The 25092-nt window shown below is 47.7% G+C and overlaps 1 protein-coding gene across 1 annotated transcript in view; it reads left to right on the forward strand.

Annotated features, from left to right (window-relative positions):
• The window catches only part of LOC311121042 (uncharacterized protein), a 35016-nt gene that overhangs the window by 6412 nt on the left and 3512 nt on the right, over nucleotides 1-25092 (forward strand). Inside the window, exons 7-42 of the mRNA XM_084157919.1 lie at nucleotides 335-379; nucleotides 807-860; nucleotides 1153-1206; nucleotides 1720-1773; nucleotides 2588-2641; nucleotides 2902-2955; nucleotides 3042-3086; nucleotides 3452-3505; nucleotides 3938-3982; nucleotides 4106-4159; nucleotides 5082-5180; nucleotides 5471-5515; nucleotides 5721-5819; nucleotides 6293-6346; nucleotides 6933-7040; nucleotides 7372-7425; nucleotides 8151-8249; nucleotides 8830-8883; nucleotides 10676-10774; nucleotides 10994-11047; nucleotides 11312-11365; nucleotides 11819-11872; nucleotides 11996-12049; nucleotides 12320-12364; nucleotides 13009-13107; nucleotides 14550-14765; nucleotides 15553-15606; nucleotides 15826-15879; nucleotides 16025-16132; nucleotides 16448-16501; nucleotides 16708-16761; nucleotides 22736-22897; nucleotides 23492-23599; nucleotides 23974-24135; nucleotides 24518-24624; nucleotides 24781-24790. Coding sequence (XP_084014045.1) covers nucleotides 335-379; nucleotides 807-860; nucleotides 1153-1206; nucleotides 1720-1773; nucleotides 2588-2641; nucleotides 2902-2955; nucleotides 3042-3086; nucleotides 3452-3505; nucleotides 3938-3982; nucleotides 4106-4159; nucleotides 5082-5180; nucleotides 5471-5515; nucleotides 5721-5819; nucleotides 6293-6346; nucleotides 6933-7040; nucleotides 7372-7425; nucleotides 8151-8249; nucleotides 8830-8883; nucleotides 10676-10774; nucleotides 10994-11047; nucleotides 11312-11365; nucleotides 11819-11872; nucleotides 11996-12049; nucleotides 12320-12364; nucleotides 13009-13107; nucleotides 14550-14765; nucleotides 15553-15606; nucleotides 15826-15879; nucleotides 16025-16132; nucleotides 16448-16501; nucleotides 16708-16761; nucleotides 22736-22897; nucleotides 23492-23599; nucleotides 23974-24135; nucleotides 24518-24624; nucleotides 24781-24790 — 2673 coding nt within the window. The remainder of the gene's footprint in view (nucleotides 1-334; nucleotides 380-806; nucleotides 861-1152; nucleotides 1207-1719; nucleotides 1774-2587; nucleotides 2642-2901; nucleotides 2956-3041; nucleotides 3087-3451; nucleotides 3506-3937; nucleotides 3983-4105; nucleotides 4160-5081; nucleotides 5181-5470; nucleotides 5516-5720; nucleotides 5820-6292; nucleotides 6347-6932; nucleotides 7041-7371; nucleotides 7426-8150; nucleotides 8250-8829; nucleotides 8884-10675; nucleotides 10775-10993; nucleotides 11048-11311; nucleotides 11366-11818; nucleotides 11873-11995; nucleotides 12050-12319; nucleotides 12365-13008; nucleotides 13108-14549; nucleotides 14766-15552; nucleotides 15607-15825; nucleotides 15880-16024; nucleotides 16133-16447; nucleotides 16502-16707; nucleotides 16762-22735; nucleotides 22898-23491; nucleotides 23600-23973; nucleotides 24136-24517; nucleotides 24625-24780; nucleotides 24791-25092) is intronic.

The raw sequence follows: 25092 nt of genomic DNA on the forward strand, positions 1-25092 counted from the left end.
CAACAATGGTCTATTACCAAACATCTACAAAAATAGCTGTCAGAGTTACGCAATCACATAGCCAGACCCCAGGCAGACCAGATTGGTATTGGTGTTTTTGAAGAAGATCATGGATCCTGTCGACACAGTATATTTTATACTAAGCTAGTTATTAAACAGTAAGATGCTTTCAGGTTTGCAGTAGTCCTCTGGTAGTGATCGCTCACAATGATCAGCTATATATTTAATCCTTTAGATAACAATATCTCACAGAATCACTTTATCTCAATCAAAAGAGGTAAAGTACTGCTGGAAATGGATGACTTGATTCATTGGTTGTTGTGTTTTCCAACAGGGCCCAATGGGTCCCCGTGGTCTCCCTGGCCCACCAGGCAACACTGTAAGTATCCTCTCATTCATAATTTGATGTGTTGTCAACAACACCAACTTCACTCATCTCATTTTTATTTTAATCTGTCTTCAATATACCAGGTACATTCTAATGTCATCAGTTCCCTCTGACCATAATATGTCTATAGGTGTGAAAATCATTCCAGTTATAATTGTTTAAAAAAAATGGCAGTAGTATATTTATGTCTTAAAACACTACGTCTTATAGGGCCGGTTTCCCGGACGGAGATTAACACTAGTGTGGGACTACAAAGTATACTCAATGGAGAATCTCCTTTGAAAAAGCCTTTTAGTACATACAGGACTAGGATTCATTTGTTTCCTGGAAAATGTCCCATCATTTGTTATAATAATAAGTCTTATAGCTTATATACCCTGTGTCACATGGTCTGATCTGTGTTCATGTCCTCCGCCAGGGTCCGCCCGGTCATCATGGTCCCCCTGGCGAGCCCGGTGAGCCTGGCAGTGCTGTGAGTATACAAAAATTACAACTTCCTCTGCCTGTAAATATCAATTCACACACATTCTGAACGCATCACTTCCTGTCCATGACCATGTTGTAGTAGCCACCTCCCACGCCCACACACACAAACACTGACTATTCACACTCTCGTGTACATTATATTTCACTGAGCCCTGTCATTTGTGATGTATTGCAGTCAGAATAACTGTATACTATACACCAGTAACCTTTGACCTTGACACAAAGCAACACACACACACACACACACACCTCCCTTCATGCTTGTTTGTTCCCTGTAGGGTCCCATGGGTCAACGTGGTACAATGGGCCCCCCAGGCAAGAACGGAGATAATGTAAGTAATGTTTTCATGATCTCAACTTTCCTTCTATCTCATTCCATTTGTCAGATCTGTAGCTCAGAAACCCTGATCATTAGTAAAGACAGTAAACAGAACTCACCGTAGACTTCCTCTAGTTTTCCTCCTTTGCGACTTACACCATAATATTTTCCCCCACTGTAAATATTCAACTTACATCATAACATTTCCCCCCACTGTATATATTCAACTTACACCATCATATTTCCCCCCACTGTATATTGACATGTTATGATTACATCATTGCATACATACTGTATTCATAATATATATATATATATATATATATATATATACATATATATATATATATATATATATATATATATATATATATATATAATATAATCATAATATATGGAATTTTATCATCACTTTTTTATGCAATTTGTTATGCCACATTATTATCACTGTTTGCCATTAGCATTGTTCACAGTGAGAGAACCTCTCTGTCTCTCCATTAACCTCGCTCTCCTCTCTCCTCTGCAGGGTGAGCCTGGCAGGTCTGGTCGCCCCGGTGAGCGTGGCTCCGCTGGCCCTCAGGTGAGTGGCCCTCTAACCCTATAGATCAAGGGTCAGATGCGCCTATCCAAACAGACCTGGTTCTGATACCAAGTATGGGTTCCAAATGGCTCCCTGTTCCCTATGCAGTGCCCTCAGGTCTCTGGTCAAAAGTAGTGCACTATATGGTGAATAGGGTGCTATTTGGGATGCAGCCCAAATATCAGTAAAGGACCTACAGATTGATCTTTAAAGTAGAGGACCTACAGGGTGGACTTTAAAGTAGAGGACCTACAGGGTGATCTTTAAAGTAGAGGACCTACAGGGTGGACTTTAAAGTAGAGGTCCTACAGGGTGGACTTTAAAGTAGAGGACCTACAGGGTGGACTTTAAAGTAGAGGACCTACAGGGTGGACTTTAAAGTAGAGGACCTACAGGGTGGACTTTAAAGTAGAGGACCTACAGGGTGGACTTTAAAGTAGAGGACCTACAAGGTGGATTTTAAAGTAGAGGACCTACAGGGTGGACTTTAAAGTAGAGGACCTACAGGTTGGACTTTAAAGTAGAGGACCTACAGGGTGGACTTTAAAGTAGAGGACCTACAGGGTAGACTTTAAAGTAGAGGACCTACAGGGTGGACTTTAAAGTAGAGGACCTACAGGGTGGACTTTAAAGTAGAGAACCTACAGGGTGGACTTTAAAATTGAATTAGAACCATTCTAATAGATGAACATTAAAGTAAATAACCACTAATACAAAGTCAAGTTAGTTTCAGCACTGAAAAGACATACAGTACATGTATTTATGTCTGTTATGTAGACGAGTCCACAACATTCCTTCTTCTTCTGCCCTACAGGGTGCTCGTGGAACCCCCGGAACTCCTGGCCTCCCCGGCATCAAGGGACATAGAGTGAGTAGTAGGAGGAGGGACATGAGGATGCTCCAGGGTGAAGTTTCCCCTAGGTTCAGATCTAGGATCAGCTTTCCCTCCCGAAATCCAATCCCTAACCATTAGTAGGGGAAATGTATAACTGACCCAAGAAAAGCGACTAGGGGCAACTTCACCCTAATCCCATGATGATATGACAGCCATGACACTACTACATTCCTGCATTAAACTCCTAATCGTACAGAATGACACCTAAAAATGCTCTTTGATTTCCTCCTCAGGGTTTCAATGGAATGGATGGAGCCAAGGGAGATGGTGGCCCAGCCGGCCCTAAGGTTAGAGGTCAATCTAATGATATCTATCACAATGTACGTCTATCGTTACCTGTACTGGAGAACTCATCTGTTCCCTCTGACCACAGGGAGAGGGTGGTGCCCCTGGATCCAACGGTAACCCCGGTGCTATGGTGAGTATCCTGTGCATCTGACAAATGCACTTTGATTTGAGTAATGCTCTCGTCTCAATAAACATATCAGAGGCCATTAACTCTTAGGAACTTTAAAGACATCAACCTGCCTTCCAGTAGTAGAAATTACTAAATAATGTCAGTTTTCTGAACAAACATTACGGTCCAGTAAAAGTAGCCAGCCATTGACATTGTTTAGTCATTACTGTACTCTCTAGCGTTACAGAACTCTCTCTCTTCCTCCCCCTCTTCCTCTCTCTCTTCCTCCCCCTCTGCCTCCCTCTCTTCCTCCTCTCTTCCCCCCTCTCTTCCTCTCCTCTTCCTCCCTCTCTTACTCCTCTCTTCCTCCCTCTTCCTCTTCCCAGGGTGCTCGTGGTCTTCCTGGTGAGAGAGGCCGCCCCGGACCCGCTGGCCCTTCTGTAAGGACTGCACAGCACAACCTTCACTGTTCATTTGAGAGATTGATTGATTGATTGATTGATTGATTGATTGATTGGTTGGTGGTTGGTTGGTTGGTTGGTTGGTTGGTGATTTATTGATTGATTGGTTGGTTGGTTATTGATTGATTGATTGATTGGTTGGTTGGTGATTGACTGATTGGTTGGTGATTGGTTGATTGGTTGATTGAATTTATTGATTGAATGTAAGTATAACACATAACCACAACTATGAATAGCAGCAATACTGTAAACACTATCTAGAATGACACAGACAAGTCTGTGACTTGTTGTCATATAGTAAAAGTATTGCTGCAGTACAATAAATAACTAAAGATGTTCACCATGCCCATGTCTGGCTTTTGGAATATTTAGTAGAGAATGGTCATAACAGTGTAAAACCTCTTCCTCTAGGGTGCTCGTGGTAATGATGGTAACTCTGGTCCTGCTGGATCCCCTGTAAGTATCTTTATTACTGGTGACTAACCTTACCTGTCGTAGCAATTCAGAGTACACCACTCAGTGCCATGTGTTAGTTCTGACTGTGAATTTAACTAAATAATTTTTATTTGATCTCTTCAGGGACCCACTGGCCCATCTGGTCCCCCTGGATTCCCCGGAGGCGCTGGAGCTAAGGTATGTCATAGCCCCCACCTCCCACCCCCTAACTCCTAACCCCAAACACCTACCCCTAAACCCCAAACCCCTACCCCTAAACCCCAAACCCCTACCCCTAAACCCCAAACCCCTACCCCTAAACCCTAAACCCCAAACCCCTACCCCTAAACCCCAAACCCCTACCCCTAACCCTAATCCATTTGTTGCTTCCCAATTATCTCTCAATTGGATAGCATTGGAGTCAGTTTCAGCCATATTTCTTACGCCAGTCCTTTCCTCTGAAATCCATGAAGGGAAGTGAACAAGTGCAGTCTTGGGGCAGAAGGGCAGAGAATTAGGACCCAGATTGAGAACCTGATCTGATACAGGTAGTGGCCACCTGATGGCAGATTAACACCTCGTGGAACACCGCCGTCCTGTCTCTTAACTGTAGGCTACTGTAATATACAGAGCTCTATTAGAGAGGAAACAGTGAGAGACTACTGTAATGTACAGAGCTCTATTAGAGAGGAAACAGTGAGAGACTACTGTAATGTACAGAGCTCTATTAGAGAGGAAACAGTGAGAGACTACTGTAATGTACAGAGCTCTATTAGAGAGGAAACAGTAAGAGACTACTGTAATGTACAGAGCTCTATTAGAGAGGAAACAGTAAGAGACTACTGTAATGTACAGAGCTCTATTAGAGAGGAAACAGTGACACATAAAAACAAACAATGATTCATTCTCTTCCTACATTCACACGCATACGCACACGCACACACACACACACACACACACACACACACACACGCACACACACACACACACACACACACTACACACACACACACACACACACACACACACACACATACACACACACACACAAAACAATAACATCAGTCTCAAATGTGAACACCCAGCACCCTCCTATTGTCCTCTCTGCTGCCCCCTTTAGGGAGAGACCGGTCCTCAGGGAGGCCGTGGCTCAGACGGACCCCAAGGATCTCGTGGAGAGCCCGGTAACCCTGGACCCGCTGGTGCTGCTGGACCCTCTGTGAGTACTGTTGTACATGGTTGCCCTTACATGCTTATATTATTATTTGTCCTGGTTGCCTATGCTTATATGTCCTTATCTTATATATGTATAGGTCCTTATCTTTATATAGGTCATTATCTTTATATAGGTCCTTATCTTTATATAGGTAATTATCCTTATATATGTGTATATGCTTATGGTTACCCTCATAGTGCACCATTTAACCCCTGACCCCTGAAGTTTACTGTAATATAATGTCCCCCCCTCTCTTCCCCTCTGTTTCCCTCTCCTTTCCTGTAACCAAACAGGGTGCCCCCGGAAGTGATGGCCAACCAGGAGGAAAGGGTGCCACTGTAAGTATGACCCTTGTGGATACATCAAACTGATGATCTATGATTGATTATGTTCAAATGAACACTGGTAATACAATACATAATATACTAATGATAATAAATGCCATTTAGCAGACGCTTCTATGCAAAGCCACTAAGACTATAGTATGTGCATGCATACTGGTTGTGGAGCATTAACGTGTGTGTTCTCTTGTCTGTCCCATAGGGTGCTGTTGGTATCTCTGGTGCTCCTGGTTTCCCAGGATCCCGTGGCCCCGCTGGACCTCCCGGAGCTGGTGGTGGCCCCGGCCCCAAGGGTAACCATGTGAGTACCACTGTTACGATCACTATTTTGTAAATTGGTCAGATAGCATTTAATGTAAACGTTTGCAGCTCTGCTCCATTTTGTGCTGTGCTTGGACTGTTTTGATTGGTGCTGAGTATTGCTTTGTGAATTGGTACTACACAGAATTCAGTACAACACAGTAATTTAATGCATCTCTATGGGGGTATAAAAACTATGAAACGTTTGTGGCACTGCACTCAATTTTGTGATGTGTAGTATTGACCAGGAAGTAGTGGTGAGTGTTACCTGATGTGAAGAGGAGGCTGCTGAGGGGAGGACGGCTCATAATAATGGCTGGAATAGAGCGAATGGAATGGAATCAAACCATGTGATTGATATATTTGATACCATTCCACTCATTCCACTCCAGCCATTACCACGAGCCCGACCTACCCAATTAAGGTGCCATCAACCTCTAGTGCTGATGTGATTTCTGTGTTTTCCCCTTTCAGGGTGAGCACGGAGCCCAAGGCCCCAAGGGAGAGCCCGGTGTAAAGGGAGAGCCTGTAAGTTGGACCTCCATTATATATAACCTATGGAAACATCAACTTAACCATGTCTCAAAACATTTAGGGCCGATTTCCGGGACACAGATTAAGCAAGCCCAGTTGTGGACCAAAAAGCATGTTCACTGGAGAATCCCCAATGACATAGCTTTTTTGTCCAGGATTATGCTTAATCTGCGTCTGGGAAACCGGACCACAGGTCTCTAACCCAGGTATAGACACCTGTTTCCTCTGAAGGTATTGTTAGACAGGTGAGTTTACTACAAGTCTCTAACCCAGGTATAGACACCTGTTTCCTCTGAAGGTATTGTTAGACAGGTGAGTTTAGTACATGTCTCTAACCCAGGTATAGACACCTGTTTCCTCTGAAGGTATTGTTAGACAGGTGAGTTTACTACATGTCTCTAACCCAGGTATAGACACCTGTTTCCTCTGAAGGTATTGTTAGACAGGTGAGTTTACTACATGTCTCTAACCCAGGTATAGACACCTGTTTCCTCTGAAGGTATTGTTAGACAGGTGAGTTTACTACAGGTCTGGTCTCATGTCTGAACCCTCTATCCCCTCCTCCTCTTTCTCCAACCAGGGTTCCGCTGGTCCCGGTGGCCCCCCCGGCCCATCTGGGGAGGAGGGAAAGAGAGGCGCTCGTGGTGAGCCCGGTGGAGCTGGTGGTGTTGGACCCCCTGGAGAGCGTGTAAGTAACCCCCCCCCCCCCGCGACCCCTCAGCCCCGTTCTTCCATGTCAGATACCCCTTCTCTGAAGTGCCCCTACTCATAGGAACTGTGTCCCTACACAGACAGATTCCTTTTAAAGTTGTGTTTTGTTATCTCCATGTGATTACAGTAAATTACGATTTCGATTTTGGAATATGAAAACCCAACAAACAACCATCAGTGCCTCAGTCACCATGTGCATACAGTAGAATACCTTGAATTCCCAGGGGACAGTGTTTGTCAGTCAAACCCTGACTTTGTGCCATGGTCCCCTGTGTAATACAGTGTGTCGGTCCTGTTTCTTCCAACAGGGTATGCCTGGTATGCGTGGTTTCCCCGGCTCTGATGGAGCTGCCGGTGGCAAGGTGAGTCTATAGTCCAATATAATAATAGTAATAATAATATTTAATAAACTGTAAACTATAAAGTCCATGTCTAAGAAACATGGCACCTGTTGTTTAGAGTAAAGCACCATGTTTGGCCATACATGAGATCAAGGAGCATTGGAAGCTTCAAAGCAGAACATTGTATTGAACCAAATTAAATTCAGCCGATAAGCAAAAACATCCTTATCCTTGAAGCTAGAATCCTTAATTGAAACAACAACAAAGCCGGCACCCCGCCTTAGTTTTGGTAAAAAGCTGAGGAATGGGCCTGGAGAAATGTAACCACTCTCAGATGAATAGACAGAGCTATGGATGCAAGGACTGACCGACCATGATACCAACATTATAGATTGAACCATGTTTTGAGGCTATACAGTGTTTGTTTCCATTTACTTTGTTTACAAACATTGGAGTAAAACAAGCTTCTATTTTGGGTTCTGATGGGGAGGACAGTTAAACTAAGCTCACGAGGCATTTAGAAGTTATATTCTTCAAGAATGAATGGGTATGTATAATAAATTAATAAGTCCAAAAATGGATGTAGCAACTGCAGATTGTAACTTTAAATATGCTGACTGTATGTGTCCTGGTTGCTTGGTTACCCTCATAGAGCACTATTTAATCTCTGAGCCCTGAAGCTGACTGTAATGGTTACCTATCAAAACATGAAACAGACATCACCAATTGATCTTCCCTTGTGATAGGGTGGCCCTGGTGAGCGTGGAGCCAATGGACCAATGGGAGCCCAAGGTGCCACTGGTGAGGCTGGTCGCCCCGGGGAGCCTGGCATGCCTGGATCCAAGGTGAGTGTCACCTGTCCACCTCTCTCTCTCTCTCTCTCTCTCTCTCTCTCTCTCTCTCTCTCTCTCTCTCTCTCTCTCTCTTCTCTCTTTCACTCTCTTTCTCTTCTCTCTCTCTCTCTCTCTCTCTCTCTCTCTCTCTCTCTCTCTCTCTCTCTCTCTCTCTCTCTCTCTCTCTTTCTCTCACTCACTCACTCACTCACTCACTCACACTCTCTCTATCTCTCTCTTTCTATCAGTCTCTCTCTCTCTTTCTCTCACTCACTCACTCACTCACTCACTCACTCACTCACTCACTCACTCACTCACTCATTCACTCACTCACTCTCTCTCTCTCTCTCTCTCTCTCTCTCTCTCTCTCTCTCTCTCTCTCTCTCTCTTTCTGTTTCTAGTTTTTGATTATTATTTGTGTTCATTATCATCACCCACTATAACACCCACTATAACACCCACTATAACACCCACTATAACACCTGCTATAACACCAACTATAACACCCACTGTAACATCTGCTAAAATGTGTACGTGACCAATACACTTTGATTTGATCTAATGTGTGCTCTTCTCTCCCTGCTTGCTGTAGGGTATGACTGGTAGCCCTGGCAGCCCCGGCCCCGATGGGAAAGTTGGCCCTGCTGTAAGTACTACTTCACCATAAACTCTGTGCATACCTAATTACTATATTATTACGATGATATACACTACCGTTCAAAAGTTTGGGGTCACTTAGAAATGTCCCATTAAAATAACATCAAATTGATCAGAAATACAGTGTAGACATTGTTAATGTTGTAAATGGCTATTGTAGCTGGAAACGGCTGATTTTTAATGGAATATCTACATAGGCGTACAGAGGCCCATTATCAGCAACCTTCAGTACTGTGTTCTAATGGCACGTTGTGTTTGCTAATCCAAGTTTATCATTTTAAAAGGCTAATTGATCATTAGAAAACCCTTTTGCAATTATGTTAGCACAGCTGAAAAATTTTGTGCTGATTAAAGAAGCAATAAAACTGGCCTTCTTGAGACTAGTTGAGTATCGGGAGCATCAGCAATTGTGGGTTCGATTACAGGCTCAAAATGGCCAGAAACAAATAACTTTCTCGTCAGTCTATTCTTGTTCTGAGAAATGAAGGCTATTCTATGCGAGAAATTGCCAACAAACTGAAGATCTTGAACAATGCTGTGTACTACTCCCTTCACAGAACCCAGCAAACTGTCTCTATCCAGAATAGAAAGAGGAGTGGGAGGCCCCGGTGCACAACTGAGCAAGAGGACAAATACATTAGAGTGTCTAGTTTGAGAAACAGACGCCTCACAGGTCCTCAACTGGCAGCTTCGTTAAATAGTACCTGCAAAACACCAGTCTCAATGTCAACAGTGAAGAGGCGACTCCATGGTGCTGACCTTCTAGGCAGAGTTGCAAAGAAAAAGCCATATCTCAGACTGCCCATCTTAATATTTAATTTTTATTGGCCAGTCTGAGATATGGCTTTTTCTTTCCAACTCTGCTTAGAAGGTCAGCATCCCGGAGTCGCCTCTTCACTGTTGACGTTGAGACTGGTGTTTTGCGGGTACTATTTAATGAAGCTGCCAGTTGAGGACCTGTGAGGCGTCTGTTTCTCAAACTAGACACTCTAATGTATATGTCCTCTTGCTCAGTTGTGCACTGGGGCCTCCCACTCCTCTTTCTATTCTGGTTAAAGCCAGTTGGCTCTGTTCTGTGAAGGTAGTAGTTCACAGCGTTGTAAGAGATCTTCAGTTTCTTGGCAATTTCTCGCATGGAATAGCCTTAATTTCTCAGAACAAGAATAGACTGACGAGTTTCAGAAGAAAGTTATTTGTTTCTGGCCATTTTGAGCCTGTAATCGAACCCACAATTGCTGATGCTCCAGATACTCAACTAGTCTCAAGAAGGCCAGTTTTATTGCTTCTTTAATCAGCACAACAGTTTTCAGCTGTGCTAACATAATTGCAAAAAGGTTTTCTAATGATCAATTAGCCTTTTAAAATGATAAACTTGGATTAGCAAACACAACCTGCCATTGGAACACAGGACTGATGGTTGCTGATAATCGGCCTCTGTATGCCTATGTGGATATTCCATTAAAAATCAGCCGTTTCCAGCTACAATAGCCGTTTACAACATTAACAATGTCTACACTGTATTTCTGATCAATTTGATGTTATTTTAGTGGACAAAAAAATTGCTTTTCTTTGGAAAACAAGGACATTTCTAAGTGACCCCAAACTTTTGAACGGTAGTGTATAATAAACTATATTGGCAAGAGGACATTATCGAGAGGATGTAACATGTTTTTACCGCCACGTCCCTTGGTCTAAAGTTGATAGTAGAAAATTCATTTTATTGGTTCAGTCAGGAGAGCACCAAACCCTTTGATAACCTGTATGATCCTCCTCTCCTGTAGGGTATCACTGGAAACGATGGTCGCTCCGGACCCTCAGGCCCCTCTGGAGCCAGAGGTCAGCCTGGAGTTATGGGATTTCCCGGACCCAAAGGACCTGCTGTGAGTAAACAAACAAACATACAAACAAATAAACAAAAGCATTCATTTTACTCCTAAATGTTTGTTACTAATTTTTTATTTTCACCACACCACAGTTGGTCTATTTCATATACTGAACACATGTAAATGAATGGTAGGGGTGGTGTATTCAGTGTGTTTCTGACTGAATACAATATGAATGTACAGTAAGAGTAAACATCGTCTGTCTCTTCCCTACAGGGTGACAACGGCAAGCCCGGTGAGAGAGGAGAAGCCGGAGCTGTTGGGGGTGTTGTAAGTGAAGCTATACTAAAACCTGAAACAGATAGGATCAATCATTCCAACTGCTGTGAGGGCTCGAGAGAGAAGTAGACTTACATGGACTCAATAAAACATGGACTCAATAAAACATGGACTCAATAAAACATGGACTTAAGTCAAAAAAAATGTACTTGTCCATGTTGAATCAACTTATCTCAAGTCTGAAGAGGGCCCTGTGTCTATAGGCCACTGTGTGTGTTCATGGGTTTGTAATATATGGCATCTTCTTGTTTCTAGGGCGCCCCTGGCAAAGATGGTGACTCTGGTGCTCCCGGACCCCAAGGCCCTGCTGTAAGTATTGACACATCTCTTTTTTAGAATGAATGGCACATTTAGCCACATACATCTACAGTACATTGACACATTCTGTACAGTCCCTTGTAATGAAATTGAGACACATACTGTATGAATTCATTCATGAACCACCCTAACACCATACTGTATGAATTCATTCATGAACCACCCTAACACCATACTGTATGAATTCATTCATGAGCCACCCTAACACCATACTGTATGAATTTATTCATGAGCCACCCTAACACCATACTGTATGAATTCATTCATGAGCCACCCTAACACCATACTCTATGAATTCATTCATGAGCCACCCTAACACCATACTGTATGAATTCATGAATGAGCCACCCTAACACCATACTGTATGAATTCATGAATGAACCACCCTAACACCATACTTAAACAGTGCACTGATATACTGTACGTTTCCCGTTTGTGTTCCAGGGAGCTCAAGGAGAGAAAGGAGAGGGAGGCCCCGCTGGTCCTAACGGATTCCAGGTAGGTTACCAACCACAATTCTTACCTCTGCTATCATTACTTGTCTATATATTCACATTTTCAACCAATAATGTTACATGTTGACCTGAAATCTCAACCATACCTCTCCCATCATCCCTATAGGGTCTGCCTGGAACTCAGGGAGCTGCTGGTGAGCCTGGAAAGGCTGGTGATCAGGTAAGTAGTGCCTTGGATCACAGAGATCCAGTAGGTTCCTGATGTAATTCTATGCCCTCCATGACATATTGAATTGATGGACAATTAGACCCCTATAAGCTGCTGGAAAGCACATTTCTACCCAAATGCAGTTGTTGAAGTGTAATCAGACACTATCTAGCAATACAGTTAATCATGTAGCAAATGTTGCTGTAAAGAGGGCTATAAATGCATTTGATTGATTGATTGGTTGATTGATTGATTGCTCCCATCTCCTCTGTCGCTCCACAGGGTGTACCTGGTGAGGTTGGAGGTCCTGGCCCCAGTGGATCCAGAGTAAGTACAGCATATTACAGCAGATGGATCTGAACTCCCGGATCTATCTCTAAGCTGCCTGCTTCAGTAGCTGTTCCATTACAGACATGATGTTCACAGATATTCTCCTCCTCTTCTCATCTCCTCCTCTTCTCATCTCCTCCTCTCCTCCTCCTTTCCTCCTCCTTATCTCCTCCACATCTCCTCCCCTCTTCTCTTCTCCTCCTCACCTCCCCTCTTCTCCTCCTCTCCTCCTCTCCTCCTCTCCTCCTCCTCATCTCCTCCTCCTCTCCTCTCCTCTCCTCCTCCTCTCCTCCTGCTCATCTCCTCCCCTCATCTCCTCCTCATCTCCTCCTCTCCTCTCCTCCTCCTCATCTCCTCCACATTTCCTCCCCTCTTCTCTTCTCCTCCTCTCCTCCCCTCTTCTACTCCTCATCTCCTCCCCTCATCTCCTTCTCCTCCTCTCCTCCTCCTCCTCCTCCTCTCCTCCCCTCTTCTCCTCCTAATTTCCTCCCCTCATCTCCTTCGCCTCTCCTCCCCTCTCCTTCTCCTCCTCTCCTCCCCTCTCCTTCTCCTCCTCTCCTCCCCTCTTCTTCTCCTCCTCTCCTCTCCTCTTCTCCTCTCCTCCTCCTCTCCTCCCCTCTCCTCCACCTCCACCTCCTCAGGGTGAAAGAGGTTTCCCAGGTGAGCGTGGTGGCTTCGGCCCCGCCGGCCCCGCTGGACCTCGTGGAGCCAATGGTTCTCCTGGTAACGATGGTGCTAGGGTAAGAGAACACTGGAGAACACAGATACAGATGACATCATTGATGAAATAATTCAGTTGGTCCTTATGTTGATCCAAGGACTGATAATTACATTAGGCCCCATACAACCATATCATTTGTCCTTTTCTTATTTATTTTTGCACCGCAACAAATATTTTGATGGATCTAACATTTTTGTACATATATTATTTAGACACAAAGCAAAAGGAGGTTTAATGTGTGTGTCTCTCTGTCTACCATCTCTGTTCCTTTTTGTTTATATTTTATTTTGGTACAATGCTATAGGAGGTTTAATGTCTCTCTGTCTACCATCTATATTGGTTTAATGTCTCTCTGTCTACCATCTCTATTGGTTTAATGTCTCTCTGTCTACCATCTCTATTGGTTTAATGTCTCTCTGTCTACCATCTCTATTGGTTTAATGTCTCTCTGTCTACCATCTATATTGGTTTAATGTCTCTCTGTCTACCATCTCTATTGGTTTAATGTCTCTCTGTGTACCATCTCTATTGGTTTAATGTCTCTCTGTGTACCATCTCTATTGGTTTAATGTCTCTCTGTCTACCATCTCTATTGGTTAGATGTCTCTCTGTCTACCATCTCTATTGGTTAGATGTCTCTCTGTCTACCATCTCTATTGGTTTAATGTCTCTCTGTCTACCATCTCTATTGGTTAGATGTCTCTCTGTCTACCATCTCTATTGGTTAGATGTCTCTCTGTCTACCATCTCTATTGGTTTAATGTCTCTCTGTCTACCATCTCTATTGGTTTAATGTCTCTCTGTCTACCATCTATATTGGTTAGATGTCTCTCTGTCTACCATCTCTATTGGTTTAATGTCTCTCTGTCTACCATCTATATTGGTTTAATGTCTCTCTGTCTACCATCTCTATTTGTTAGATGTCTCTCTGTCTACCATCTCTATTGGTTTAATGTCTCTCTGTCTACCATCTCTATTGGTTAGATGTCTCTCTGTCTACCATCTCTATTGGTTTAATGTCTCTCTGTCTACCATCTCTATTGGTTTAATGTCTCTCTGTCTACCATCTCTATTGGTTAGATGTCTCTCTGTCTACCATCTCTATTGGTTTAATGTCTCTCTGTCTACCATCTCTATTGGTTTAATGTCTCTCTGTCTACCATCTCTATTGGTTTAATGTCTCTCTGTCTACCATCTCTATTGGTTTAATGTCTCTCTGTCTACCATCTCTATTGGTTTAATGTCTCTCTGTCTACCATCTCTATTGGTTAGATGTCTCTCTGTCTACCATCTCTATTGGTTTAATGTCTCTCTGTCTACCATCTCTATTGGTTTAATGTCTCTCTGTCTACCATCTCTATTGGTTTAATGTCTCTCTGTCTACCATCTCTATTGGTTTAATGTCTCTCTGTCTACCATCTCTATTGGTTTAATGTCTCTCTGTCTACCATCTCTGTCCAGGGTGAGACTGGTGCTGCTGGTGCCCCTGGCGGTATGGGAGCTCCAGGTCTGCAGGGGATGCCCGGAGAGCGTGGCTCAGGTGGCAACCCCGGTGCCAAGGGAGAAAGAGGTGATGGTGGCCCCAAGGGAGCCGACGGTGGTCCAGGAAAAGACGGCATGCGCGGTATGACTGGACCCATCGGACCCCCCGGACCCCCTGGTGCTCATGGAGAGAAGGTAAGAGCAAAAAGCAGTTTGGATTGAAACGGTTTGATTACCCAGTCAACGGTTTGATTACCCAGTAAATGGTTTGATTACCCAGTAAACGGTTTGATTACCCAGTAAACGGTTTGATTACCCAGTAAATGGTTTGATTACCCAGTAAACAGTTTGATTAAACAACTGTGTAGCTACAGCCTTGATGGATAGGATTGTTTTGGTAAATCTTCATTCAAATATGAGATAGTTCTAATCTTATCTGATCGCCACTCTCCCCACCTCTCCCTCTTCTCCCTCCTCTCCCTCCTCTCCCCTCTTCTTCCTCCTCTCCCACCTCTCCCCTCCTCTCCCACCTCTCCCCTACTCTCCCCTCCTCTCCCACCTCTCCCCTCCTCTCCCTCCTCTCCTCTCCCGTCCTCTCCCTCCTCTCTTCTCCTCTCCCCTCCTCTCCCACCTCTCCCCTCCTCTCCCTTCTCTCCCCTCCTCTCCCACCTCTCCCCTCCTCTCCCTTCTCTCCCCTCCTCTCCCCTCCTCTCCCACCTCTCCCCTCCTCTCCCACCTCTCCCCTCCTCTCCCTCCTCTCCCCTCCTCTCCCTTCTCTCCCCTCCTCTCCCACCTCTCCCACCTCTCCCCTCCTCTCCCCTCCTCTCCCCTCCTCTCCCTCCTCTCCCCTCCTCTCCTCTCCCTTCTCTCCCCTCCTCTCCCACCTCTCCCCTCTTCTCCCTTCTCTCCCCTCCTCTCCCACGTCTCCCCTATTCTCCCTCCTCTCCCCTCCTCTCCCTCCTCTTTTTCTCTCTGTGTTTAGGGTGAGGGTGGTCTTGGCGGCCCCCCTGGTCCCACTGGAGGTCGCGGCTCCCCTGTGAGTAACTTCCAATGACATACTACATGCTCACCTGCTTATGACAGCGGTGTAATGCGCACATTGATGGCATGCCATTTATCTTTATCACACTGAACAAAGCACATTGATGAAATGCCTGTGTATGATCCACTATTTTGAAAAAAATCAGCTTTTTAATGTATAATTTTTTCATTCCCAACCTCTGACCCTGTGTGTTTTCTACCCATAATCCTCTAGGGCGAGCGTGGTGAGCATGGTGCCCCTGGACCTGCTGGATTCGCTGGACCCCCTGTGAGTAGCATCATCACCCAGTCAGGTCCAGTCCAGAACACTCTGAAGCTGGTTACAGTTCTGTTTCCAGGTGGAGTCCTATAACTCAGCCCTGACCCAGCCCTGACCCAGCCCCGTCCTTTCTTCTTCTCTGTCCCCGCTTCAGGGCGCTGACGGTCAGCCCGGCAACAAGGGAGAGACTGGTAACAATGGCCCCAAGGGTGATGCTGGTGCTCCTGGGCCCGGTGGACCGGTTGGTGCTCCTGGACCTCAGGTATGGCTATCTGAGGCTGTCCTATAAACTTTAACTCCTGAACCTACAGATTTGTTTGAACTACAAGCTCAAATCTCAAATCTCCAAGACAGATAGAAATATACATTTTGCTGTATGCTGTTTGTTCCTGAATCAACCAATTCAGGAATAGTTTGCAGATATACAGGACAAGTTACTTTTAGCTAGCTAACAGGCCACCCTTGTATATCCTTAATGTGCTGTAATCCAGTGACCGGTTGAAATAGTCTCTCACCATTAGGAGAAGGTGCTGAGGACTGACTAGGTGGCCTAACTCCCTGCTGTTTGTGTCCTCAGGGTCCTGCTGGTAATGCTGGTACTAAAGGAACTCGTGGTGCCCCTGGGTCCCCTGTAAGAACTTTAAACTCCTCCTCAAATCATTCATAACAACACTAGCTTTTAATTGCTTTAAACTGAATAAAAATGTAAAGTATGTTTTTTTTAAATGAAAGCTGATCTGTATTCCTGTGTGTGCGTGTGTGTGTGTGTGTGTGTGTGTGTGTGTGTGTGTGTGTGTGTGTGTGCGTGTGTGTGCGTGTGCGTGATCATGTCCATAGGGTGCTTCTGGTATGCCTGGTCCTAGTGGAAGAGTTGGCCCTCCTGGTGGAAGTGTAAGGTCACCTTTGTAGCTCCTCATCTACTCACCAATCAATCAAACTGTCACGGTTCAGACAGACGACCAGAGGACCACAATTGCGTCACACCAGAAAGTTTATTAAAACTTAAGGGAAAAGGGAAGTAGGGAGTGAATGAAGGCTCCAGGGGTAACAGGGATCCCGTCCAATGTGCTGGGTCTGTGCCCCCCCCAGTGGCAGCGATGCGTCCTATGAAGCCGGTGGTGGGTGGTCCAGAAGTCCTGGGGGGGGGAGACACAGACACAACAGGGCGGAATGAAACAAGGCAGCAGTACAGTTCAAGGGAAATCCAAAATACGTAGTAGCAAGGCAGAAGGCTGGTCAGAGTTACCGGGATTGAAGAGTAGTCAGGAGTCGTTATGGCAGAAGCAGGTCTGGATCTCCTGGGGCAGAAGAGTATCCAAAAATTCAGGCAGGTCCGGGGTCACAAAACCAGGGTGAGCCAGAAGCGCGAGCAAACAGGTTCCGGGTGTGAGCTTTGCAGACGATCTGACACCGGAGAGCTGAAAGACAGGGCCTTAAATACTGGGAGAGGTAGTGGGTAATGCAGCGCAGCTGGCAGAGTAATTAGAGCAGAGCAGAGCAGGGACAGGTGGAGCTAGTTAGGCTGAGTAGAGAGAGTGGTGAGCAGAGTGGAAGAAAATTAAGGTGGTAACCCGGTGGAGTGAGAGGCTCATGACAGAACCCCCCCCCCAAGGGACGGCCCCAGAAGTCCCAAGAGCAACACCACGCCGGGCGGGAGGAGGGGAGCCGGAGGAGGGCTAGAACTCCTCCGAACGGTCCGAGTGAACGTCCTCATCCTCGGAGGAAGCCGGAGGGCCGTGGTCGGGAGATGGGACAGGTCCCGAGACAGGATCAGGCACAGGACAGGAAGCCGAGCGGGCAGGACGGTTAGGGACCCCTCTGGGGCGGCCCCTACGGATTGCAGGTTGATCAGGATGCCGTTGGTGGAAAGCGGTGATGAGAGTCCTATCCACAATCCGACTAGCTGGCACCCAGGTCCTTTCCTCAGGTCCATAGCCCTCCCAGTCAATGAGGTACTGGAGACCCCTACCCCTCCGTCTGGACCGAAGCAGGCGGCGGACGGTGTAAACCAGACCACCATCGACGAGCCGTGGAGGAGGAGGACAAGGCGCAGCAGGGACCAGCGGACTCTCATGGATGGGCTTAATCTTAGACACATGGAAAGTGGGGTGCACCCTCAGGGAATTAGGCAGTTGGAGCCGGACAGCAGTTGGGCTAATCACTCTTATGATAGGGAATGGACCAATGAACCGAGGTGCCAGCTTCTGCGACTCCACCCTGAGTGGCAGGTTCTTCGATGACAACCACACCCTTTGACCAACATGGTAGGTGGGAGCAGGAATTCTCCGACGGTTGGCCCCGGTAGTGTAGCTGGCAACGGATCTGAGGAGTGTGGCTCGGGCTTGTGACCAGGTGCGGCGACATCGACGGGCAAAAGCAAGTGCAGATGGGCAAGTAACCTCCTCTTCCTGGCTGGCAAATAGAGGAGGCTGGTATCCATAAACACATTGGAAAGGGGACATACCGATGGCAGAGCAGATCAGAGAATTGTGTGCGTACTCCACCCATGTCAATTGCTGCGACCAGGAGTGGGGGTTGCGTGAAGTCATGCATCGCAGTGCCTTCTCGAGCTCCTGATTAGCCCGCTCTGACTGCCCATTGGATTGGGGATGGAATCCGGAAGTCAGACTGACTGTGGCTCCCAGCAGGTGACAGAACTCCTTCCAAAAAGCGGAGGAGAATTGTGGACCACGGTCAGAAACTACATCCTTTGGCAGTCCGTGGATCCGGAAGACGTGTTCCAGGACCACCTGGGCGGTCTCCTTGGCGGTTGGGAGCTTGGGGAGGGGAATGAAGTGTGCCATCTTGCTGAAACGGTCAACTATGGTGAGAATGACGGTCATGCCCCTTGAAGGGGGCAGCCCCGTGACAAAGTCAAGGGCGATGTGAGACCAGGGACGTCTGGGCACAGGCAGGGGCTGCAGCAATCCGGCTGGGGGCTGGCAGGACGACTTGTGTTGGTTGCAGATGGGGCAGGCTTGGACGAATTCCCGTACATCCTTTCTCAGAGAGGGCCACCAGAACCTCTGGGCGAGCAGGTTGTAAGTGCGGGTGGAGCCAGGGTGACAAGCTAGGCGGGAGTCATGTCCCCACTGAACGACCTGGGACCTCAGGTCTTCGGGGACAAAAAGGCGGTCAGCTGGGCAAGTGCTGGGACCTGGCTGGTTACGGAGAGCCTCCAGCACCTGTTCCTCAACAGCCCAGGTCAGAGCTGCAACGATGCAGGGACTTGGCAGAATCGACACAGGGTCCTTGGAGGGGGTGTCATCCTTCTGGAATTGACGGGAGAGGGCGTCTGGCTTGGTGTTACGTGATCCAGGCCGGTATGACAGAGTGAAATTAAACCTGGTGAAGAACAGGGCCCAGCGGGACTGCCTGGAGTTCAACCGTTTGGCCGTGCGGATGTACTCCAAGTTCTTATGATCGGTCCAAACGAGAAATGGAATGGTGGACCCCTCCAGCCAGTGACGCCACTCCTCCAAGGCAAGCTTCACAGCCAGCAGCTCACGGTTCCCTATGTCGTAATTGCACTCAGAGGGGGACAACCGACGTGAGAAAAAGGCACAGGGATGGAGCTTCCTATCCTCCGCAGCCCACTGAGAAATCACAGCACCAACTCCCACATCCGAGGCGTCCACCTCCACAATGAATTGCCGGTCCACATCAGGCATCTGGAGGATGGGAGCGGAGGTGAACCTCACCTTGAGGGTACTGAAGGCTTTGTCGGCTGCTGGGGTCCAGGTGAAGGGTTGCTTGGTGCTGGTTAGAGCAGTGAGAGGGGCAGCAACGGTACTGTAGTTCCGGATAAACTTTCTATAGAAGTTAGCAAACCCCAGAAACTGTTGCAGCTTCTTTCTGTTCTCCGGAACTGGCCATGAAGTGACTGCTGATACTTTGGCAGGATCCATTTGGATACTTCCCTCTGCCACTATGTACCCCAGGAAGGCCACTGTCTTGACGTGAAACTCACATTTCTCTGCCTTGGCGTAGAGGGAATTCTCCAGAAGACGATGAAGGACTTGCTGGACATGGCGTGTGTGTTCAGACAGGTTTCTGGAGTAGATTAAGATGTCATCCAGGTAAACGAAGACAAACTTGTTTAACATGTCCCGCAGTACATCATTCACTAGAGCCTGGAACACAGCAGGAGCATTGGTGAGGCCAAAAGGCATAACCAGATACTCGTAGTGGCCTGTTGGTGTATTGAATGCGGTTTTCCATTCATCTCCCTCCCGGATCCGCACTAGGTGGTAAGCGTTTCTGAGATCCAACTTGGTAAAAACAGTGGCTCCCTGGAGCAACTCAAAAGCAGAGGTGAGCAGAGGCAGAGGGTAACGGTTCTTCACTGTGATGTCGTTGAGTCCCCTGTAGTCGATGCAGGGGCGAAGAGATCCGTCCTTCTTCCCCACAAAGAAGAAGCCAGCACCAGCAGGAGATGAAGATGAACGGATTAATCCTGCGGACAGAGAGCCATTGATGTAGTCCTCCATGGACTTTCTTTCAGGAGCAGACAACGAATAAAGACGACCCTTTGGAGGGGCTGTTCCAGGGAGGAGGTCGATGGCACAGTCGTACGGTCGGTGAGGGGGCAGAGATGTGGCTCTTGCTTTGTTAAACACCTCTCTGAGACCATGGTAGCATTCTGGGACATTGGAGAGGTCAGGAGCGGAGTTAGTAGGTACTGGCCGAGGGGGTAGTGCGGCAGCAAGCAGGCAGGTTCGGTGGCAGTCCTCTCCCCACTCCCTGATCACCCCGGTCACCCAGTCGAGCTGAGGGTTGTGCCGGCGGAGCCATGGGTAACCCAGGATGAGGGGTTGGCCTGGAGAGGGGAGCAGGTGAAACTGGATAGTTTCTTGATGGTTTCCGGACAGACCCATCGAGACCGGGGCCGTGACATGAGTGACCGATCCGAGTAAGTGTCCGTCCAGTGCCCGGGCAGGAATAGGAGGTGTCAAACGGAGGTTCTCCAGTCCCAGTTGGCGTGCCAGCTTGATGTCCATTATGTTGGCTTCGGCGCCAGAATCCACCAGAGCAGCCAGGGTGTGAGTTGAGTCAGAGAGGCGGAGGTGAACTTGCAGCAGGGGTTTGCGGTCGGAGGACTGAATGGTCATTGAACTCAACCGGACTCCCCCTATGCCCGGTGAGCTTCGGCCCTTTAAAGGGCAGGTTACCACACGATGTCCATCACCTCCACAATAGAGGCAGAGGTTTGAGGTGAAGCGGCGCTGGCGCTCTGCAGGAGTGAGAGAGGCTCGCCCAATCTCCATAGGCTCAGACTGATCAAGCTGACCTGGGTGAGTGGCAGTAGATGACAGGAGCCTAGTCGGATCTCTCCGAATGCCGGTAGTAGGTGGACCTTGGCGCCCCCTCTCACGACGACGGGTCTGTATCCTTCTGTCGATCCTGACAGTCAGTGCGATGGCTTCATCAAGAGTGGAAGGCAGTTCATGGGAGACCAACTCGTCCTTGATATAGTCAGCCAAACTATGGAAGAACGCGTCCACCAACGATGGTGTGTTCCAAGAACTTCGTCTAGCCAGGGTTCGGAAGTCGATGGAATGGTCTGCGACTGTACGTCTGCCTTGTCGAATACTGAACAGTTCACGAGACGCCTCTGCGGTTGGTGAATCCAGGTCAAACACCTTCAGCATCTCCTCAGCAAACAGGTCGAAGGTTGCACATGCGGGGGTTTGACGTTCGAACTCTGCTGTTCCCCAGAGTCGAGCTCGGCCCGTCAGGTGAGTGATGGCATACCCAACTTTAGCCCCCTCCGTGGCGAAGGTCCTTGGCTGCAAGGAGAACTGAAGTCGGCAGCTAGTCAGGAATGGCCGGACCTGGGTTGAATCGCCGTTGAACCGCTCGGGGTTTCCAATCTTGGGTTCCGGAGCAGCGGCTGCAATGACCGGGGCAGGTAACTCGGGGGCAGGGCTGGTGGGCAGACTGGCTGGGGTAAGGTTGGTGAGGAGTTGAATGATCATGGCGAGTTGTTGTTGCTGCTGCTGGAACTGCTGCTCATGCTCATCGGTTTCCATGTCGGGGAAAGTGTGCGCTGAGTCCATAATGGTCAGATCGTACTGTCACGGTTCAGACAGACGACCAGAGGACCACAATTGCGTCACACCAGAAAGTTTATTAAAACTTAAGGGAAAAGGGAAGTAGGGAGTGAATGAAGGCTCCAGGGGTAACAGGGATCCCGTCCAATGTGCTGGGTCTGTGCCCCCCCCAGTGGCAGCGATGCGTCCTATGAAGCCGGTGGTGGGTGGTCCAGAAGTCCTGGGGGGGGGAGACACAGACACAACAGGGCGGAATGAAACAAGGCAGCAGTACAGTTCAAGGGAAATCCAAAATACGTAGTAGCAAGGCAGAAGGCTGGTCAGAGTTACCGGGATTGAAGAGTAGTCAGGAGTCGTTATGGCAGAAGCAGGTCTGGATCTCCTGGGGCAGAAGAGTATCCAAAAATTCAGGCAGGTCCGGGGTCACAAAACCAGGGTGAGCCAGAAGCGCGAGCAAACAGGTTCCGGGTGTGAGCTTTGCAGACGATCTGACACCGGAGAGCTGAAAGACAGGGCCTTAAATACTGGGAGAGGTAGTGGGTAATGCAGCGCAGCTGGCAGAGTAATTAGAGCAGAGCAGAGCAGGGACAGGTGGAGCTAGTTAGGCTGAGTAGAGAGAGTGGTGAGCAGAGTGGAAGAAAATTAAGGTGGTAACCCGGTGGAGTGAGAGGCTCATGACACAAACAGGCCCATTCATGCACACTGAAACATATCAAGTTTGGCTTTTTGAGTTAAAAATCCTTAACTCACACACTGTAATACTTAACAAATGAGCTCTAAACAAACTCCCCTCATCTCCTAAATGTTTTCAGGGAGCCCCCGGATCCCCAGGCCCCCCCGGCCCCGCTGGTAAAGAGGGACAGAAGGGTGGACGTGGTGAAACTGGTCACGCTGGTCGCCCCGGTGAGGCTGGAGCCGCCGGACCTCCAGGATCCTCAGGACCATCTGGAGCTAAGGGTAACGATGGCCCAATGGTAAGTACAGAGCAATAAACATATAAACAACAACAACAGCAATAAACAAACAGAGCAAAACATCAAGGATGAAGTGCTGAAGCGATGGAGGGATGGAGGGATGGAGCGATGGAGGGATGGAGGGATGGATGGATGGAGCGATGGAGGGATGGAGGGATGGAGCGATGGAGGGATGGAGCGATGGAGGGATGGATGGATGGAGGGATGGAGGGATGGAGCCATGGAGGGATTGAGGGATGGAGGGATGGAGGGATGGAGGGATGGAGGGATGAAGGGATGGAGGGATGGATGGATGGAGGGATGGAGGGATGGATGGATAGAGGGATGGAGCGATGGAGGGATGGAGGGATGGGGGATGGATGGATTGATGGATGGAGGGATGGATGGATGGAGGGATGGATGGATGGAGGGATGGAGTGATGGAGCGATGGAGGGATGGATTAATATATAAAATAATACATCCAAATATGTAATGCTACATAATGTAGTAAAGTTTAAACCATGGTGATGCTTCCCTTCATAAGGCTTGTTCTGGTTCTCCCTGCTGCATTGAAGAATCTGTCATCTTTGCCTCCGTCTGTCCTTTTTCTCCAGGGAGCCCCAGGAACCCCCGGACCCGGAGGTCTTGCTGGACAGCGTGGTATTGTAGGGGGCCCAGGAGGAAGGGGACCCAGCGGTAGCCCAGGAGTACCAGGACCAGCTGTGAGTGTTCCCATCAACAGCACCCCCCACCACCCCACCCCACCCCTCTCGACATATTACTATTTAACGGCGGCAGGTAGCTATTTAAGAGCGCCAGGTAGCCTAGCGGTTAAGAACATTGAGCCAGTAACTGAAAGGTCGCTTGTTCGAATCCCTGAGCTGACTAGGTGAAAAATATTTTGATGTGTCCTTGAGCAAGGCACTTAAACCTAATTGCTCCTGTAAGTTGCTCTGGATAAGAGCGTCTACCAAAAGTCTTACCTCACAACTCAAATTAGCTTTATTATTTTATTAAGTTTTCGCATGGCTTTCTTTGTCTCTACTCCCAAAGCCTAAGAGTCTTAACCCTTGAGCTGTCCCTTGTCCTCTCTCAGGGGGAGCCCGGTAAGCAGGGACCTAGCGGCCTCGTCGGTGAGCGTGGATCCCCTGGCCCCATGGGACCCCCTGGATTGTCTGGTGCACCCGGTGAAGCTGGTCGTGAGGGTTCCACTGGTCACGATGGTGTTGCCGGTCGCGATGGACCCCCAGGCTCCAAGGTAAGCCTCTACTATCAAACCACGTCTTACTCTATCCATGACACTGCTGTTATAAACTGCTGCTGGATAACAGAATGACAAACTCAGGGCTCTATTCAATCCGCATCGATGAAGTTCAACATTACAGCGTGATTGAAATTTAAAGGCAATGTTCCCGCTTTAGCATTCAAGGTAAACGCTGCACATGTCAGCTCAAACGGGAATTACTATACATTTCTATTGCGCAATCTGTAACACTTCCACTTTACTTATTGAATAGAGCCCTTACTGTTGTTGGTTTATGTAGAGCTCTTCCAGGCGCTCTTTTCCAGCGCTTTACAATGTAAGGAAGGAAACTCCAACCTCATGGCTCTTTGTCCCTGTGTGTGTGTGTTCATTGCAGGGTGACCGTGGTGAGAATGGTCATGCCGGTTCCCCTGGTGCTCCCGGCCTCCCGGTGCCCCCGGTCCCTCTGGTGCTTCTGGCAAGACTGGTAGCCGCGGAGAGACTGTAAGTACCTCTTCTCATCAATTTAGGGGTCGGCTATAGTATCTCTGTAACTTTCCTTAGAAACATTTTTGAAGTTTTGGACATTTGTTGGACTAGCTTACAATGTTACCTTGACATACCCTGAGATTCATCAATGTTACCCTGACATACCCTGAGATTAATCAATGTAGAATATAACATAATTATCCTTGATTCTCTCTCTCTCTCTCTCTCTCTGTCTCTCTCTCTCTCTCTCTCTCTCTCGTCTCTCTCTCTCTCTCACTGTGTCTCGCTCTCTGTCTCGCTCTCTCTCTCTCTCTCTCTCTCTCTCTCTCTCTCTCTCGCTCTCTCTCTCTCTCTCTCTCTCTCTCTCTCTCTCTCTTTCTTCTTTCTCTCTCTCTCATCTCTCTCTCTCTCTCTCTCTCTCTCTCTCTCTCTCTCTCTCTCTCTCTCTCTCTCTCTCTCTTTCTTTCTTCTCTCTCTCTCTCT

This window comes from Coregonus lavaretus, assembly GCF_964263955.1.
Source record: "Coregonus lavaretus genome assembly, chromosome: 1".
NCBI classification, from domain to species: domain Eukaryota; kingdom Metazoa; phylum Chordata; class Actinopteri; order Salmoniformes; family Salmonidae; genus Coregonus; species Coregonus lavaretus.